We start from the raw sequence: 17337 nt of genomic DNA on the forward strand, positions 1-17337 counted from the left end.
AGCACCGCTACTTGGATCACCCGTTACAGTTATTTGTACTCACTCTCCATCACATTCTTTTTAAGCTTTTTAGCACTTTTCTATAATAAGTACTCGCTTAGTGAGCGTCACCGAAACCCGTCATTAACAACAAAAACGATAAGAGTCAATCGCATGCTCTCTTCAAGCATTTTGTTTACAGACATTTATTACGTTTTCCAGTTAAGTTTCGCCATTTCGCGGTCGTTATTCGGTCTAGCCGGGTGTTAGCTGCCACTAAAGTGTACATAGCTGATGCCAAGCGCACGTACGTACGCAGCTGCCGAGTGGATTTAGAACGAAAATATACGTTTTAATCGATAAGCAGGGAAGTGAATAAGAGGCTGTGGCACTTAAGTAATTACTTGAAGAAATAAAAATATAAATAAATAAATAAAGTGAACATCAAAGAGCAGACTGATTTTATTGGCAGAACACCGCACAGCAGAAAAATAATGACAGAACCAGCGCCACGTGAGGTGAGTCAGCGAGTGTGCTCTCGCTCTCGTACACAATCGTGCTGATTTCAATGACGTGTGTGTTCTCATGTTAGCAGCAGAGCAAGTGAAAGTGTATTTCGGCATATGTGGGTGGTTGTATGTGTGTGTTCATATAGATGGTGTTTTTGTTAGCAGCTGTGCATGGCGAGAGTATGAGAGCATTCTCATTCTCATCAGCTGTTTTTTTTAGAGATATACATACATACATTTTCATATACATACATACGTTAGACCAGCGAACTGATAAGGGCGGTTAGCCGCATATTAGAGACATTTTGCGAGTGGTAAATCTATTGTAGTACATACATGCGTAAGGGCCAAAGCTCAAATATTGGAAATGCATTTTGTTTTGTTGCTGCTATCGGTTAACTATGCCGTACTATGTAGTAACCTTTTTTATATGTAGAACTTGTTATTTGTTATTATTTATTAAATAAAAAAACAGGCACAGCTAATTCCGACTAATTTAAACATTGTAAAAGCTATTCGAAGGCGACTAGAGAGAAACTATGTAAGTAACAGAACSTTAAATAGGTTCATAGTATACATATTAGTAACTTTACTTGTTAAAAAAAAAAAAAAAAATAAAAAAAAATAGTAAGACTTTGTTTATGATTTTAAAATTTTTATTTTACTCTTCAAAATCTATGACGTGCCCCTCTTACACGTTTGCCATTCAAATCTTCCACTTGCTAAAGTCAATTTCTGGAATAGCTTTCAAGGCCCAAGGCCGCGTAGTTCACGTTTAAAGTCTTCAATTGGCTCAAAACGATTTCCCCGCAGCAATCTTTTGTGTTTGTTGCATAGCCAGAAGTCACATGGAGCTAAATCAGGCGAATCCGGTGGTTGCGACAAGATATCATTTAAAAATTTTACGAAAAACTCAGGAAGAATCAATACAATATGCGACGATGTACATATTAACTTGATGCAAAAACCAAGAATTGTCGGCCCTTACCTCGGGACTCTTTTTACGAATAGCTTCGCATAAATGACACATAACATTCATACAGTATTCCTTGTTGACAGTTTGGTCAGTCGGAACGAAGTCAGAGTGCACCACAAGTCGATTATTGAAAAAACCTATCAGCATAGTCTTGATTTGGGAACTGCTCTGACGTGGCTTTTTATTTTGGCTTCCTCTGCTTTGCCGTGATAGTCCGCGGATTGATCATCTGTTTCCAGGCGTAAGCATAGATTCAAAACTCGACGTAAAACACTATTACGGTTTTTTGAAAATAATTAGTGGTTTTGGAACCAATTGTGCTTTCACTTTCCTTAGACCCAAATGATCTTTCAAATGATCCTTCCAATATTTCAAAGATGACAATAAGATCTTCTCACATTTATCAAACCCAGCTGACATCTTCCAAGCGGAAGTACGAGGCATAGAGCGATTACTTCCTGTTCCTGTTCAAAAGAATGCTCGCTATGAAGAAATTCTCGTCGCACGAAGAGGTGATCGCCGAAATTACAGCATATTTTGAAACAAAGGATAAATCGCACTACAAATTTGATATCGAAAAGTTGGAGAGTTGCTATAACCAGAGTTTCACAAAACAAAAAAAAAAAAAAAACAATGAATGTTGTCAAAAATCATCGCACCTTTTTACAGTGGACAGGTTAAAGTCGTGAAGATAACATTTGATCGTATGGTGGTGTATTTGGTTGGTTCGGTGTGTGGTCCTATTGTGAGTGAATCTATTGGTGTGGTGTATTGGAGTGCAATAGTGTTGTGCTATGTGGAGTGGTGAGTTGAAGTGATTGTGATGTGCTTTGGAGGAGAAGCTCACTGTTTGAAAATTGTGATTTCAGTACTTAAGGAAGAGTAGTAATCTGGCAAAAGATTAAATTCTTCGAATAATCTATACAATTGCTGAAATAAAGTCTACAACAATTTCATTAAAATTTTCCCAGCAAAAATTTTTGAAGAAACTTTCTTGAAAAAAGTTTTACTGCAGTGCGACCACATTGCTTATCAAACATACTGAATACAGTTATAAAATCTATATTTATTTTTGATCTCTTTTTAGTACGAGGACATACGCATTCCCGTACCGTGGGGTCATCTAGCAGGACGTTGGTATGGCGATCGTAATATTCGTCCCATACTCGCCTTACATGGTTGGCTCGATAACATGGGCACGTGGAACAGACTGTTACCACTACTGCCACGACACGTCGGCATACTATGCATTGAGCTCACCGGACATGGTTACTCCTCGCAATTACCCAAAGGCTTGCCCTATCACACTATCGACTATGTGAATTTGATTGTACGCATCATGAAAGAGTACAAATGGCAAAAGGTCTCCCTGCTAACGCACTCCCTGAGCTCACTCGTCTCATTTATATACACTTCATTGTACCCCGGCACGGTGGACATGTTAATCGCTATTGATCTCATAATACCGGTATATTATACACCAGATTTGGAAATCAAAGCATTACGTATGAACGCCGAGCGATTGCTTGTGGAAGTCGAACGCGCCGAAAAGCTAGCGATGCATGAACCACCGGCCTATACGTTCGAGGAATTAAAACAAGTTTTATACGAGGGTTCAAAGGGTTCAGTGGAGTTAGAAAACTGTGAACACTTGTTAACGCGTAATATACAGAAATCCACCAAATATCCGGATAAATATTACTTTGCACGTGATGCCCGTCTGAAATATTACATACGCTTCATCTCATGCCCACAATTGCATTTGGAAATGGCAAAGCGTATCAAGAACGTGCCCTATCTTCTAATCAAGGGCAGTTTGTCGGATATGATAAAAGAGGACTCTGACGTAATAATTAATGTGCTACGTCGAAATAATCCACATTTTGAGTATTATGAAATCGAAGGCACCCACCATGTACACTTGAATAATCCCGAGGCGTGCGCCGCTGTCATAAATCCCTTTATAAATGCCCACAGGCCAGCTATGCCCAAAACTTGGTGTGTCGATGACGCTGAAGAGACGCCAATGAAGAGTAGTAAAAGTGTTAGTAAAAAGCGAAAGAGAGCCGAAGGACGTCTGCGTTGCTTTAGAAGTAAACTATAGTGGACCGGAATGAACTGAGTAGGCAGGTTAAATATTGCGGTAGTTAAAAAGGTATTGTTTTGAACATGTGTTCAGTAATCCATATATCAATGTCCAATAACTATTTGATTATATGTAATTTTTTAATAAAGTAAGTTATAAAAAAACATTTAAAAATTGTATTTTAATTTCTAATAAATATTCCTGTAAAATTTTTCGACGATTGTGGGAACAAAAAATTTTTTAAAAATTTTTACAAGTCGAAATCGATAGACGAAAGTTATATTTGAACATCAAACTTCTTGCGATATTCAAAGTGAGCAATGTGCAAAGGACCATAAATCTTCTGCAGAACCTTTCTTTCACTCACGACTTTCATGTCGACTCATGGTCCATGCCTCTGCACCATAAAGCAGGATAATAATTTCGTTCATGTTCGTAGAGAGAGGACTTTGCTTCTCAACTGTTAAGCAAGATTTATTCTGCATTAGATTTCGAGGCTGATATTGTTGTTTGTGTTAATAATAGGAAACGATTTTATCTACAACTACGAAATTATGACTGTCAACAATGACGTGGGATCAAAGTCCAGAGTGCGACGACTGTTTGTTTGATGACAGGTGGTATTTCGTCTTACTCTTGTTCATCACCCCTTTTCGTGCTGTCAAAAGCTGCTTTGAAATCGACGAAGATGTAGCATATGCTGGCAAAAGTTATTCTTCATTTCGATTTCAAGACTTAGATAATGAGAGAACTCTTCCATGCTGTTCAGCTTGGTGGCTCGTTTCACCTTTTCCAGCATTAAGAGTGTATTGTGCCTAAAACCTCGTCTGGTATCGAATGGCTCGGCGACGTCGTACCTCATTTGAAAGGAGCTGATAGCTGTGTTCAACATCATTCATTATAATCGTATGAGATTTACAGGAATACACTTTAGGCATGGCGTCGGATAGGCTCAAATATGCTCAGTGCAGTGGTAAGCGGCTTTGAAATAGATAAAACGATCAATCTTCAATCTGTTCAAGCCAGAATTTAGGCTTCTAGTGAACTTTCCAAATCTAAAGAAACAATAGCCTTAAGTCTTTCAGACAATACTGTCGAAAGAACCTTATGAATACTGGTAAGAATAGCGCCTCAACCAGCCTCTCTAACTATATGACCACAACGTCTGCTTGCTCATAATCCTGTCTAACGCAGAAGGCAATGAATTCGCCAAATTTTCTCAAATATATATAAATTTATCGTAATTTTATCCCAAGGTATTTACATGTCGTCGAATATTTGACTTATTCTCGGCTGTGGTTTTATCTGTCCGCAAGGTAGACTTAAAAGTGTATGCGGATTAGTGCTGAGAGCGATGACTTTAGCACAAAATTACATTGCTGTTCGAAAAGTTTGCTATCGCTCGGCAGCATTATCAGAAAATTTATTACTTTGTGTACAGAATATGCAGCGAGGGCGTGTAAAAAATGAAAGAGCTTGCCAAAAATCGTGTATTTATTTAAAGCCACCGAGGCAAAGACGACAACTTTACCGGCTCGCAGCAGCGCCACCCACACACTTGCCCGGGCAACTTGTCGTTCAAATGATTTCGTAGATTCATCATCGGCTTGTAAAGTGGGCGGTTTGTTGGTGCAGCGCGGTTAGCGTAAGGGTGGGCGGGAGCTTCGTACGCTACTTGAAACAATAAAGAACATTCGGAGAAGATTGGCGACGATGAAATTCAAATTGCAACAACTGTAAAAACACAAAGTACTAACCGAGTTATATTGTTACAGTGATACGAGGAAGGTGTGATAAGGATCGAGTCTTACAGCATAATAAAGAAATTTACTATAGTGTAGTATTCTCTATTAGATGAACACTGTCGAAGTTCCTGAATCGGACACGTAGTTTTCTTTTAATTAGCATTTTTTCAAGATTTGCTACGTAAAGTTACTCTTCCCTTTCGGTGGTTCTCTTCTCTTTGTTTTAATGAGTTTCAAAGGGGTCGTACGTCGGTTTTGACGATCAGCGCTCAGGTCCCCGATGGATAAAGTGAGATAAGTACTCGGTCTCGTATCGATAGACCACCTATTATAGAAGCGCGCTATAGCTAAGGCAATAAGAACCTCAAAAAACCGCGTTAGTCGCAGTCTGCATTAAATATGAGGCCTGGGAATGCTTTCGGGTGTCGATGGATGTCGCGTATGCTCACACCCACGACAAACCCAATTGTGTGACCACGTCGAAGTAGTGCTTTACACTTTTCTAGCGCAAACCAAAAGATTTTCTGGAACGTTTAGTGACCATCGTTGAAACGTGGAGTCACTAGAACACACAACGAATAGTCAAAAAAGTGTAGTTCACTCTTTCACGGCGAACATATACCGATTAAAAGGAATATGGTAGTACGGAAAGGTTCCTCTTGTTGTAATGGCAGAATTCTACCGAGTTGACAGTCCTTCAGCGAATAAATAATCCGGGCCCGTTCCAGTTACGTTAACCCGATTGTCGTCGGAATGGAGTACGGAAAGTTTATATCCACCGCTTTTCAGGCATCACGAGGTGGGTCTTACTTTGACAACCCTCTTAATGCCTGCCGTGTATTGAATTAGCGAGTTGACTCCACGCCGAACTACAGAAAAATGGCCTCGCCACAGAATCTTTTTAGTCGGAATAGTAATCTGCCTTTTCGTACTGCTGCCTCATCCACCGCATTCTCTAAATTTGACTTCGAGCGACTTCTTTCGATTCCAGATTTGAAAGAGCCACTAAACTGGTCGAAATTTTTTTTTGAAATTCAGAAGGTTATCATCTTATTTTTCCGATGTTTAGATATAGATCGCCGTTTTTCAAAGTTTTCGCTTTTTTTATTTTTCTTCGACAAAAGGGCAGATCAAAGAGTGTCTAACCTCGCTATCAATAAACACCCTAGAACCGCTATTGTTAGAATGAGAGCGAGTCGATTAATAGAAAGCTAGCTAGATAGTTGGCCTTAGCGGAATCTTGGCCACCATCGATACATGCGCTACCGCCAAAGCCTTTTGGTCAAAATCGTTCGCAAGAGATCTAGTGATCTTTTTGCCCTCAGTGCTAGCCTCCCCCTAGTTTTGGTGCTTTTGACGGTCCATTGCCCTATTGTTGTCCACGCGGTAAGGCTTTATGGAAGAAGACGAGATGAAAACAACTGAACACTTCCTTCTTGACTGTCCCGCGTTTAAGAGGTCAATACTTAAACACTTTGGAGCGCATAACTTCAGACATCGCATCGACCAGGCGGTTTACTAATCTTTGATCAGCCATCTAACCCAACTTAACCTGATTACTCCTTGATGCCGAAGTTTAAAAAATAACTCATTGGTTGGAAATTTAGATCGATTCAGATAGTTACAGTCTGCGTGTTAAGAAATAAATCGCCACTAACTCAAAAATCTATTTTTTGTTTTCAAGATATCTATCGGTCCGCCCTCGTATGCTTCATAGCTATACAAGCGCTTGTGATCCATTTTGCCTTTACACTGGTCTCAGCATGTGTATGCAAATCCGTTGAGAAATCGGCTCTTGTTGTTATAGTTGTTGCTTCTGTTGTTGTTGTTGTTGTTGTTATTGTTGTGCCGAAATACTGTAGAGTACGACAACAATGTGTTAAATTTAAGACGCTATTATAAATGACTATTTTAAGCTAAATAAATTGTTCGGTATTTACTGTTATGCTGCTAACTGTCTCTTATTGCTATTTGTTATTGTTGTTATCTTTGGCGTTGTTGCTATTATTGTATTTTGCCTTACATGCACCCTGTGCATACTCGTATATCAATGGTCGTTGGTCGTCGGTCGTCGGTTTGGCAGTTCATGTTTCACTCTTTGTTGTTTTTGTGTGATTTTTTTCGTCGCTACTTTCAAGTCGCCACTTCTTCTCGAAGAGCATCCGCTTTTCTATTGGGGCGCTTGCTTTGCTCCACATTCCACGCCGTACGAAGCAGAAGAAGAAGTGCAGTTGAGTAATGAATGTGTCTTTGATTGGCAAATATTTTTGCTTTGTTTCGAGTTGCTGTTGCATGAAATGAATGTGTCAGCGCTGACATTAGCACCAGCCGTTTCTGTTTGACTTCACAATTCCAATAGTAAATGATTTTCGAGTAATTGAGTGCAACGGTATTTGCCAAACGAGCGAATATGCAGTGGAGGGAAGAGTGCGTGGGTGAGAGAGGAAATGAAAAATATATATGCGCTCGCTGCTTAACGGTAAAAGTAATGATTCAGTAATTTATGACTTCTCTGAAATGTTTGCTGTGGAAAACTTTGTTTTCATACCCGGGTGTTGGCTTTCGAGTTGTGTGGGAATGGTTGGAAGAAAGCGTTAAGTTTTCAAATAGGATAAGTATAAGGAATGAATTTTGAACTATTTTATTATGGGATGTCACTGCGTATTTATGATTTTAGAGGAGAATCAATGAGTAATAGAATAATGTTGGAACGTGGCTCAGCCATTCTTCGTTTCAGTTTTCGGATTAAGACATAGTATGTATGTATATGTGTGTATATGTATTATTATATTATATCAACGGTTTCTATCCGATTTCTTTTTAGAACCAAAACATCTATTTCGAAATATCTTACTAATTTAAATGAGCGACCGATGTAATCAATCGATGTAATATTCTGAAGTAAAAACTGGTATAAATAAATAGAAGATATTTCAATTTGGCTTGAAAAGTAGCGAATCGAACAAGTAACTGGCATAAATAAAATAACTGGTCTAAAGTAAAACCATCTTCGATCCATTTTTTAAAGTGACGAATCGAACAAACAACTGGGGCACTCTTCCATTCTTTTTTTAAAGTGACTAATCGAACAAACGACTTTTTCGTGGCATAAATACAATTAACTGGTCTAAAATGAAGTTTTCTTCCATTAATTTTTTAAAGTAACTAATGGAGCAAATGAATCGACTGGCATAAATACAATAAACTGGTCTAAAGAGAAACACTATTGGATTTTTTTTTTTAACTAAGCTGAATATAGTTAAGTTTCCACTTATGTCCTTCAATAAAATCAACTGGGGAATCAAAACTACTGGTCTGAAGAGAAACTCTATTCGACTCAAAAGCACTTGAATTTGGTTGAAATGGCATAAACTAACCTAATTAGTCAGATATAAAATCACAAAATTAGAAACGATCATATGAATTGACTTTGGCATCACATACTTTCTTTTATTAATTGCTTTTTCTTTCTTAAGAAAACTTTGTGACAAGATAGTGGAGTTCAAATAAAGCGAGCAGCGAAGTGGCGAGTCGAAGACGGCTATTACTTCACCCTCATTATCTGCAGCATTCCCCTTTAAGCAGACAAAGAGATAATTCAACAATCCTTCGAATGATTGATTGAAAAATTAAGACTTTTTATGCTTTTCATGTCAGTTTTTACTTTAAAGTTGTAAATTTAGAATATATTATATAATCTATATAATCGGAATACTATCTTATGGTCCTAGTCGTTTTATAAGGCATCTCCAGCATTAGTTCAGGACCACAACATCTTCAAGTTCATGGTTCCGATGGTATAGGAATCATATACTTTTATCAAAAGATCACAAATCAATATTTGTCGAAGAACTAAACTAGACAAAGTCAAAATTTACTAAAGCTATTGACTAAAAGACTTAGGTCTGAGTTTACAGATTATATAAAAGAGTTTTAAAAAAAAAATCTCAAAAAAAAAAAAATTGCAAAACACATTGACATAATTAGGAAAATGTACGCATCTACGACTCAGAGAGTCTGCGCTCCTAAAAGAACACGGAACATCCGACTTTATGCCGGATCACTTGGCTTCAACCGACAAAATATTTTGGAAGAGAGTTACCACCTGTTGAAAAAAAGTCCTTCGGCGTATATTCGCTGGTTTTTCTACTTACATACATATGTACATATATTAAAAATTTAATTGACAGCTAGCGAAGCTTAATTAAAGATATTCCGTGCTTTATTAAAATATATAATATATGTGAAATGCAGTTGCCACCCATCGAAAATTCAAACATCAAATGTTATTAAAATTAGATATTTTATACTTTGAAGAAATATTTAGAGCTCTGGTATTGGAACATATATGGTATTTGGTATTTAAACATATGGCCGAATGGCGTTGCCATTTAGCTAAATAATATAAAAAAGATAGATTTAAAAAAATTTCGTGAAAGTATGTCGTTTGAGAAACCATCCAGTATGCGGCGAGAGTTTAACGTAAAAATTTTTTTGGTAGAGTTACCACTTATATAAGATATTCTTCTCTAAAAATATTAAGAACAGATTTGGCAGTCTTCGATGGTTTAGTGAATTATATTTAGGAATGGAGTTGCCACCTAACAAAAAAATTAATTATTATAATCATTATAAAATAACATTAGAAATATCTTTTTCAAAAATATTCGGAGCTGCAGTACTTACATATATTGGAGTAGAGTTGCCACCTGACAAAATTTTAAATCGATAGAAAATAATACCTTGTTTGAATTAAATGTGATAGATTTCAAACAAAAAATTCGGAGCTGCTTTACTTGCATATGAAGGAATAGAGTTGCCACCTAAACTCAAATTAAAGCATAAAAAAGTATTTCTTTTTATTAGAATGAAATATGTTAGCATGCGAAAAATATTCGGAGCTGCTGCATTAATACATTTTTGGGATAGAGTTGCCACCTACAGAAAAATTAATATATAAAAAAATAATGTGTTATTATAATGAGATGTGTTAGCTTGAGAAAAATAATCCGAAGTTGTTCTTTTAATAAATTTTTCGGCTGGAGTTGCCACCTTGAATTAATAGTAAAACTGTGTAAAACTAATTTAAAATATTAATGACACGATAGATATGTATGGATTTGTGCACACAAGTAGTTAATTGTGATGTAATCAGTTTGCGCATTCATTGCCGCATACCAAGCAATGTGTAATTAAAATATAATTTTTTAATATATGCACAGCGTAAAACGCCAAACTGCCAGAACGGCAGTGAGAAAAAGCTATGCGGCTCAAGACTGGATAATCACATATGTATGTATACTTAGATGAGTATAACATATACATACATATGTATTTGTAGGTATGTGTGTGTACGTATATACAGTTAAATGCTCCATATGCGCGAATTTCTTGTCTTCCTCAACATCATTAACATAAACACACTTGCTGCATAATACATTTGGTATATGTGTGTGTGCGTCGTGCATTTTCAGCCACTTGAAGCTCAAGCATTGTGTAGTTTTTGAGTAAAATAATTGCGAGAACAATTCATCGGCGTTGAATTTGCACATTTGCACTTAATTTCATTTGAAATGCGGCGAAGTACAAATGTGAAATATGCAAACGAGACGGATACGTATGTCCGTATGTATGTAGGTATGAATATGCTATTTCACGCACATATTTAAGTAATTTGGCGTTTGTGTTGTTTTTAATTCATGATGAACAGACATAGTACATACATACATATATATACATATATTGACTCATTGCCGCATTAGCTCGCTATTTTATTTGCGCTTCTTATACCCTGAACCAACCGAAGTTTGGCACATATCGTTTCCTCACCAAGTTGCGGGTCATATGTCGGAATCGCCGATATCGGCCCACTATAGCATATAGCTGCCATACAAACTGGACGATCGAAATTAAGTTCTTGTATAGAAAACTTTTTTATATGAGAAGATATCCTAACGAATTTTGGCATAAGTTATTACCCGAAAGAATGCTAATTTTTTGTAGAAATTGTTCAGATCGGACTATTATAGCATATAGCTGCCATACAAACTGTATGATCAAAATAAACTTCTTGTATGGAAAACTCTTTTATTTGAAAAGATATCTTGACGACTTTTGGCATATATTATTTCCGAGTGTAATCACTAAAATTTCTATGGAAATTATTGAAATCGGATCACTATAGCATATAGCTGCCATACAAACTGGCCGATCAAAATGAAGCCCTTGTATAGAACACTTTTTTATTTAGCAAGATATCTTCATAAAAATCTGTATAGATTATTATCTGAGGCAGTGTTGTAATCTCTGAAAAAATTGCTCAGATCGGACTACTATAACATATAGTCACCATACAAACTGCTTTTTATACTATTTTATGCTTTTAGAAATGCATCTGTAAAGGGTATTCTAGCTCCGGTACAGCCACAGTTAGCGTTCTCATCGTGTTTGCTTCTTAATTTATCAAATGCCGCTCGAAAAACGCGATTTACGACGGTTCTTAGCAAATGGGAAATCTTTGAGCGCCTAAAAAGCATTTATAAATTCATTACGTACAATGTATACTTACACACATTCGTATAAAAATATATGCATACACATATAAATATTAACACACACACGTATGCAAATGTAGAAACACGCATACGTATATATTTGCTTGCATCCCTTCGCTTCAATCGTAAATAGTTCGTTAATTGCCGCAAGAAAAAACGCCCGTTTGCGCGTTGCCATCTAAAGCACGCTTGCAATTAAATGAACACACACACACACACGAACACGCACATAGAGAAATGCGCGCGTGTGCAAGCAGTCAATTTCCATTTCATTAATCCAATTTGCATAAAAAAGTTGTAAAATGAGAATTTACTGCAAGTTTGGGCAAATTACTTCCGAATATTGTTAAGCTTTTATTTCACTTGCCGTCATACTATTCATACCTATGTACATATATTTGTACTTGTATGTGTGTGCAAATGAAAACGATAACTTATTGAGGGGGTAAAAGCGTTACTAGTTTTTCTCTATAATTATGAAAATCTTTATCTTTGACGGAATAAAAATATTTTCAATAGCGGAGTACGTTTTGTATGCAACTACCACAACATACGTATAACAAATTTGCTACTAGAGACACATTGTATTCATCTAATTGAGGTTGATGATCTTTATATTGATGTTGATCGTTCAGTTTGTACGGTAGCTTCATCTATTCAATAAGTGTTCGATATGAACAAGTTGAAATCTCTCAGAGTATATCGTTGCCTTGGATCATAACCTATGCCAAATTTTGTGTTGATATCTGGTCAAATAATATCAGAAATTGAATTTCATCGTACGGTTTTTATGGCAACTATATACTGCAATGCTCCGTCCGATATTTGCAGTTCCGACAAAACAGTGGCTTCTCTGGATGAAACGAATATGTGCGAAATTTCAGATCGATATGAAAAAAGCGCCAAATATCTTTGAATGACATCAAAACTTAAGCCATTTGCTTTGCACAGAAGTATGGCAAGCCCACTGTGTATTGCACAATATAGAACAAATCAACATCAAAAGCCAGAAACACTGTAAAAAAAATCTCTATATTGTGTTACGTTTTGGAAAGATGGTATTCCGGAAATCGTATATTGAGAAAAGTGAAAAAAAGTGTTGCGTTTTTTTTATTGCTACTGGGGAGCTATTGGAAAAGTTTAGTTTATACTCTGCCTTCTAGCAGTTTATTAAATTTCTACTGCCAGATAGAAATGTGAACATACAGATCTATATATCACTGAACTTTTCTGTCGGTAGTTCATAGCAGGTTGAAAATATGGGAGATAAAACTTAATGTCCCAAAAAGAACACTCGTTGAATAGCAAGTGGCTCGAAACGAGTGATGTGCTGTAAGAAAAGGTATACCAGTTAAATCACAATCATAACCGCCCTAAGGAAAAATATCAATTAAAGAACCTCAGAGTAATTTTCGATAGTAAACTGATGTGGAAATTGAATGGTGAAGTGAGAGTAAAAAAATCTGTGTATGTACTAGGCCCAACGGCTGCATTCGTAAAGTTACTCAACTTACAATCAGTCAACATTGCGGCGGAAAGCTCTGCAGTAAAAATAGCTAAATAATTATAAATAAAATCGACCAAAGACCCATGATTTATTTGTCACACCAAAAGCGAATAGATGGCGATGCAGCATGCAACTCGCTACATGGATCGATCAAAAATGGAAACGGTATACAATGAAATTTCTCAACAGGCTGATTTCAGGGTGAGATGGAATTCCACGAAGACATTCAGGATCGCCAAGCTCACGTGCATAAGCCCTGAAGGAATGTTTTTTACTCACGCGTTATAGAAAATACTGCATTACGGTTGCTGGCCTCTTGACAGATCTTAACTTACTGGCCCCCATATGAAGCTGGATCTGGCTAATGTAAGGACGTGCATATATCGTGAAAGTGCAGCGAAGTAAGCATGAGCGGCATGCCTTTGCCCAGTCTTATCTACTACTCGTCTGAGGTAATTAGGAGCTTCACAATACAAGGGGCTATATGAAATATCAAAATTCGTGGACTGGTGAATTGTGTGACGAATTCTTCACCTCAAATTAAACTGAACCTCCAACTGACAACACAAACGTCTTGCAGGCGCATGGATGATGTGAGAGCCAGTCAGCGTAACCTAACCTAATTAAAACCTCAAGCTCAATACCATAATATCGATATAATATAAAAAAAAATCTTTTTTCGTACCCTAAAGGTCAACCATTAAAAAGCTCATAATAAAATCAATTAAACTTATCTGCTATAGACAAATAAAATATCACAAATATTAAATTAAAGATTTATAAAAAGTTTTCGCGCATAGTTGCCAACTTTAAACAATTACGTAAGGAAAAAATCGTACACAAAATGACAACAAACGTTAAAATCTAGTCGAATTATGCACTTACCTGCATATATACACATATGTAGGTATGTCTGTAGGCCAAAAACAGAACAAACTGAAAGAGCAGAAATTAATACATATTGACATTAATATTAATAAATAACAAATATTATATTAATACTAAAAAAAAAACAAAAACAAAAAAAAGAGTATGAAATCAAATTTATAAATCTCAAAGCTTTCAAATAAATTTAAAAAATTTCCTCTCTTTAAAGGCAGAAAAAATCTACCTTTAACTGAGACATGCTTTGCAATAACTTACTATTGGCAGCCGCAAGTACACAGTTAAATTTATTATTTCGCATCAAATAATATTTGCACTTGTGTGTGTGTGCAAACTGTGAGTGTTTATGTCAGCTTTTGACAGAAATAAATGTGTATAAAATAAAATAAATCAAATGCAATGCTCTGTTTTTAATGGTTTACAATGCAAAAATTGCAACAATTTGTTACACATGCCGGTTGTTGTTGCTGTTATTGTTGTTGCTTGCTTGTTAGCGCATTTAAGAGCACAGTAAGCAGAAGAGCTGCAGACAAAATAAGTTTTCACTTTTTACTAAAACAATTAAATTATGAACATTTACAAAATCTGATGCAAGCACACACACACACACACACACACATAGACATGAGAGCAAAATCGCACATACGAGCATGTAGTTGAGAGCATTCGAACGCATTTCATGAAAGTACTTGTTGAGCAACTCAAATTAATGGACATTTTGGTTTTTCTTTAATATTTTTAATTTTAATTTATAATTTTTTTTTTATTAATTTTAAGCTTAGTAGATTAAAAAATTAGTGAATTATATAGAGAAATATGTGATCCAAGGTCTTTAAACTATCCAATATTGAGCCTAAAGTGCTCAAAAACCGAAAAAGTGTTTTTTTTTATTTTCTTTTTTACGAAATCCCTCAAAATTCATTTCACATTTTCTATTTGCAGAGAAATATTGTTTAGTATGTCCGTGCGTATACGTGACATTTTGCCCATGCAAATTAAATTTAGCCATTTCCACAGTCACTCACTTACTCACCCCCATCGTAGCATACATTTGGGCGCACGTTAATCCGCAAAAACACATACAAAGGCACTGACGTTGCGATTACGCAATATATTATCGTGTTAGAATTTTCTAAGGTTGTCGCGCATAAATAGCATTTGTAATTTTCTCGGGTAAATATTGAACTAGAACGTGGCCCAGGGTATTTATCTTTCAAATTGTCGGCAAACAAGGAAAATTTGCCGAAAAAATTTTATTCTCATTTGGATGAGGAAACGCGCACGCCTCTTGTATTTCCCTTGAAAATATTGACATTCATAATTAGTATGTTCGGATAACGGAGCGTTTGCCAGTTGAATGACGAGGGTGATTGTTTTATTTGAGCGCGCTCATTTGCATATTTGTAACGGTGCAAATGAGAGTGCCGAAATACTAGTTTTAGCTGTACTTTGACAATCCAATTTTGGGGTCTAAATTGGAAATTTTTTATAGCTAAAGGTCAAAGAAATTAGTGTTCTTCGGAGAAATTGCGAATATGGATTTGATAAATTGAGAAGCAAAGAGTGGGGTCCCTAGAAAAGTTCAATAATACTCGGATATATGACATAGTCGATACCATGATTTTCGGTCCTTAGAACTTCTGGTTATGCACCTCCAAAACGGTATCATTATTGAGTAACATTAAAAACAGTTAAAAGGTTGCCACCCGGCGAAAATTTTTAAATCAAAAAGTTTTAAATTTGAAATGACAGTACCAAATATGGTAGAAATATAAGAAATTTAGCTGTAGAAAATGCTAATTATAAAAGGTTGCCACCTGTTGCATATATTTTATTTGATTAAATTTATAAAACATTTGTTAGCAAAGCGAAGATTGGTCTAATTTTAAAGTTAAATGTCAACAAAAAATTTTGAAGGTTGCCACCTGTTTAGAATTTCCAGCCGAATTAATTTTTTAATTAAGGAAACACTATTAAATGGTATGAGGGTATAAGAAATCTTGCAGTTCAAACAATTTTCTGATAAGGTTGCCAACTGTTGAAAATTTTTAATTAATTAAATTTTAAAAATATATGATCTCTGATGGTGAATAACGTTGCCGTTATATGGCACACATCGAGTAAAATTATTTTTTACGAAGGTGGCCACTTTTTCAATATTTCTATTTGACTAGGTTTAGAAAATATTTGATCAATATACATATGAATTATGTTGTCCGTTATATGACACACTGCGAGAATAATTGCAAATGAAAGGTAAGAATGTTGCCATCCGCTTCAAAGTTTTAATTCGAAAATTTTTAATTTTAAAGTAAATATACGGAATGCTATAAATAAGAAACTTTACAGAGATTTAAAATATCGGTTAGAATGTTGCCACTTATTTGAAATTTTTAAGCCTACAATGTTTTAAGTTTAAATTAACACATCCGAACGATGTAAAAGTATTATTAGCTGAAATAATAATACTTATTTGTTTTAAAAGGTTGCCACCTGTTAAATATCATTCTACATTTGAATAAGTTTATGAAATACATACAATATGTGTATGCTATAATAGCGAATATATTATACGTTACATTAGTTAAGATTGGCATAATTTTAAAGTCAAATCGTAAGAATGTACAAGGTTACCACATGTTTGCAAATTGAAGTTGAATAATTTTTTTTTTTTTATTCTTTTAAAGAAACACTACAAAATGTTAGAAAGGTTCAAGAAATCTTAGAGTTAAAATAATATTATTAAAAGGTTGCCACCTGTGTGTATATATGTATAACACAAAAATATTCGTCAAATTAGTAAGATTGATTGAAATATTACTGATATTTTTATTAAACAGTACGATTTAAAAATAAAATGTTATAGCGTTGCCACCTTTTTAAAATTTGTAAGTCGAGAAAAATTTTGGAGTACAGAAATGAGACATAATGAAGAGTTTGCAAACTCTTACAGTTTTGAAATTATGAAATGCATAAAATAGTTGTCACCATATTACACCAAAATATCTATCATATTAATAAGATTCATCCAAATGTAAATAATTTACTTATTAAGCAGTATAAAAAAAGAAAATAATGTTGCCACCTATTTAAGAT

General features: G+C 35.5%; 1 protein-coding gene across 1 annotated transcript; it reads left to right on the forward strand.

Annotated features, from left to right (window-relative positions):
- The first annotated feature begins 220 nt into the window (after window positions 1-220).
- On the forward strand, window positions 221-3716 carry LOC108968321 (probable serine hydrolase). The gene is made up of 2 exons (XM_018932278.1): window positions 221-497; window positions 2552-3716. Exons 1-2 carry the CDS (start codon window positions 474-476, stop codon window positions 3566-3568), a joined length of 1041 nt encoding a protein of 346 aa, XP_018787823.1. The 5' UTR covers window positions 221-473; the 3' UTR covers window positions 3569-3716.
- The last annotated feature ends 13621 nt before the right edge of the window (window positions 3717-17337 follow it).

Source organism: Bactrocera latifrons, unplaced genomic scaffold (assembly GCF_001853355.1).
Source record: "Bactrocera latifrons isolate USDA-ARS-PBARC rearing strain unplaced genomic scaffold, ASM185335v1 scaffold_21, whole genome shotgun sequence".
In the NCBI taxonomy this organism is placed as follows: Eukaryota; Metazoa; Arthropoda; class Insecta; order Diptera; family Tephritidae; genus Bactrocera; species Bactrocera latifrons.

Bases quoted from the DNA above. Each gene is read 5' to 3' on its own strand.
- LOC108968321 (XM_018932278.1), top strand. From the start codon at position 474: ATGACAGAACCAGCGCCACGTGAG. The intron at 498-2,551 runs GTGAGTCAGCGA...ATCTCTTTTTAG, and splicing joins CAGAACCAGCGCCACGTGAG to TACGAGGACATACGCATTCC.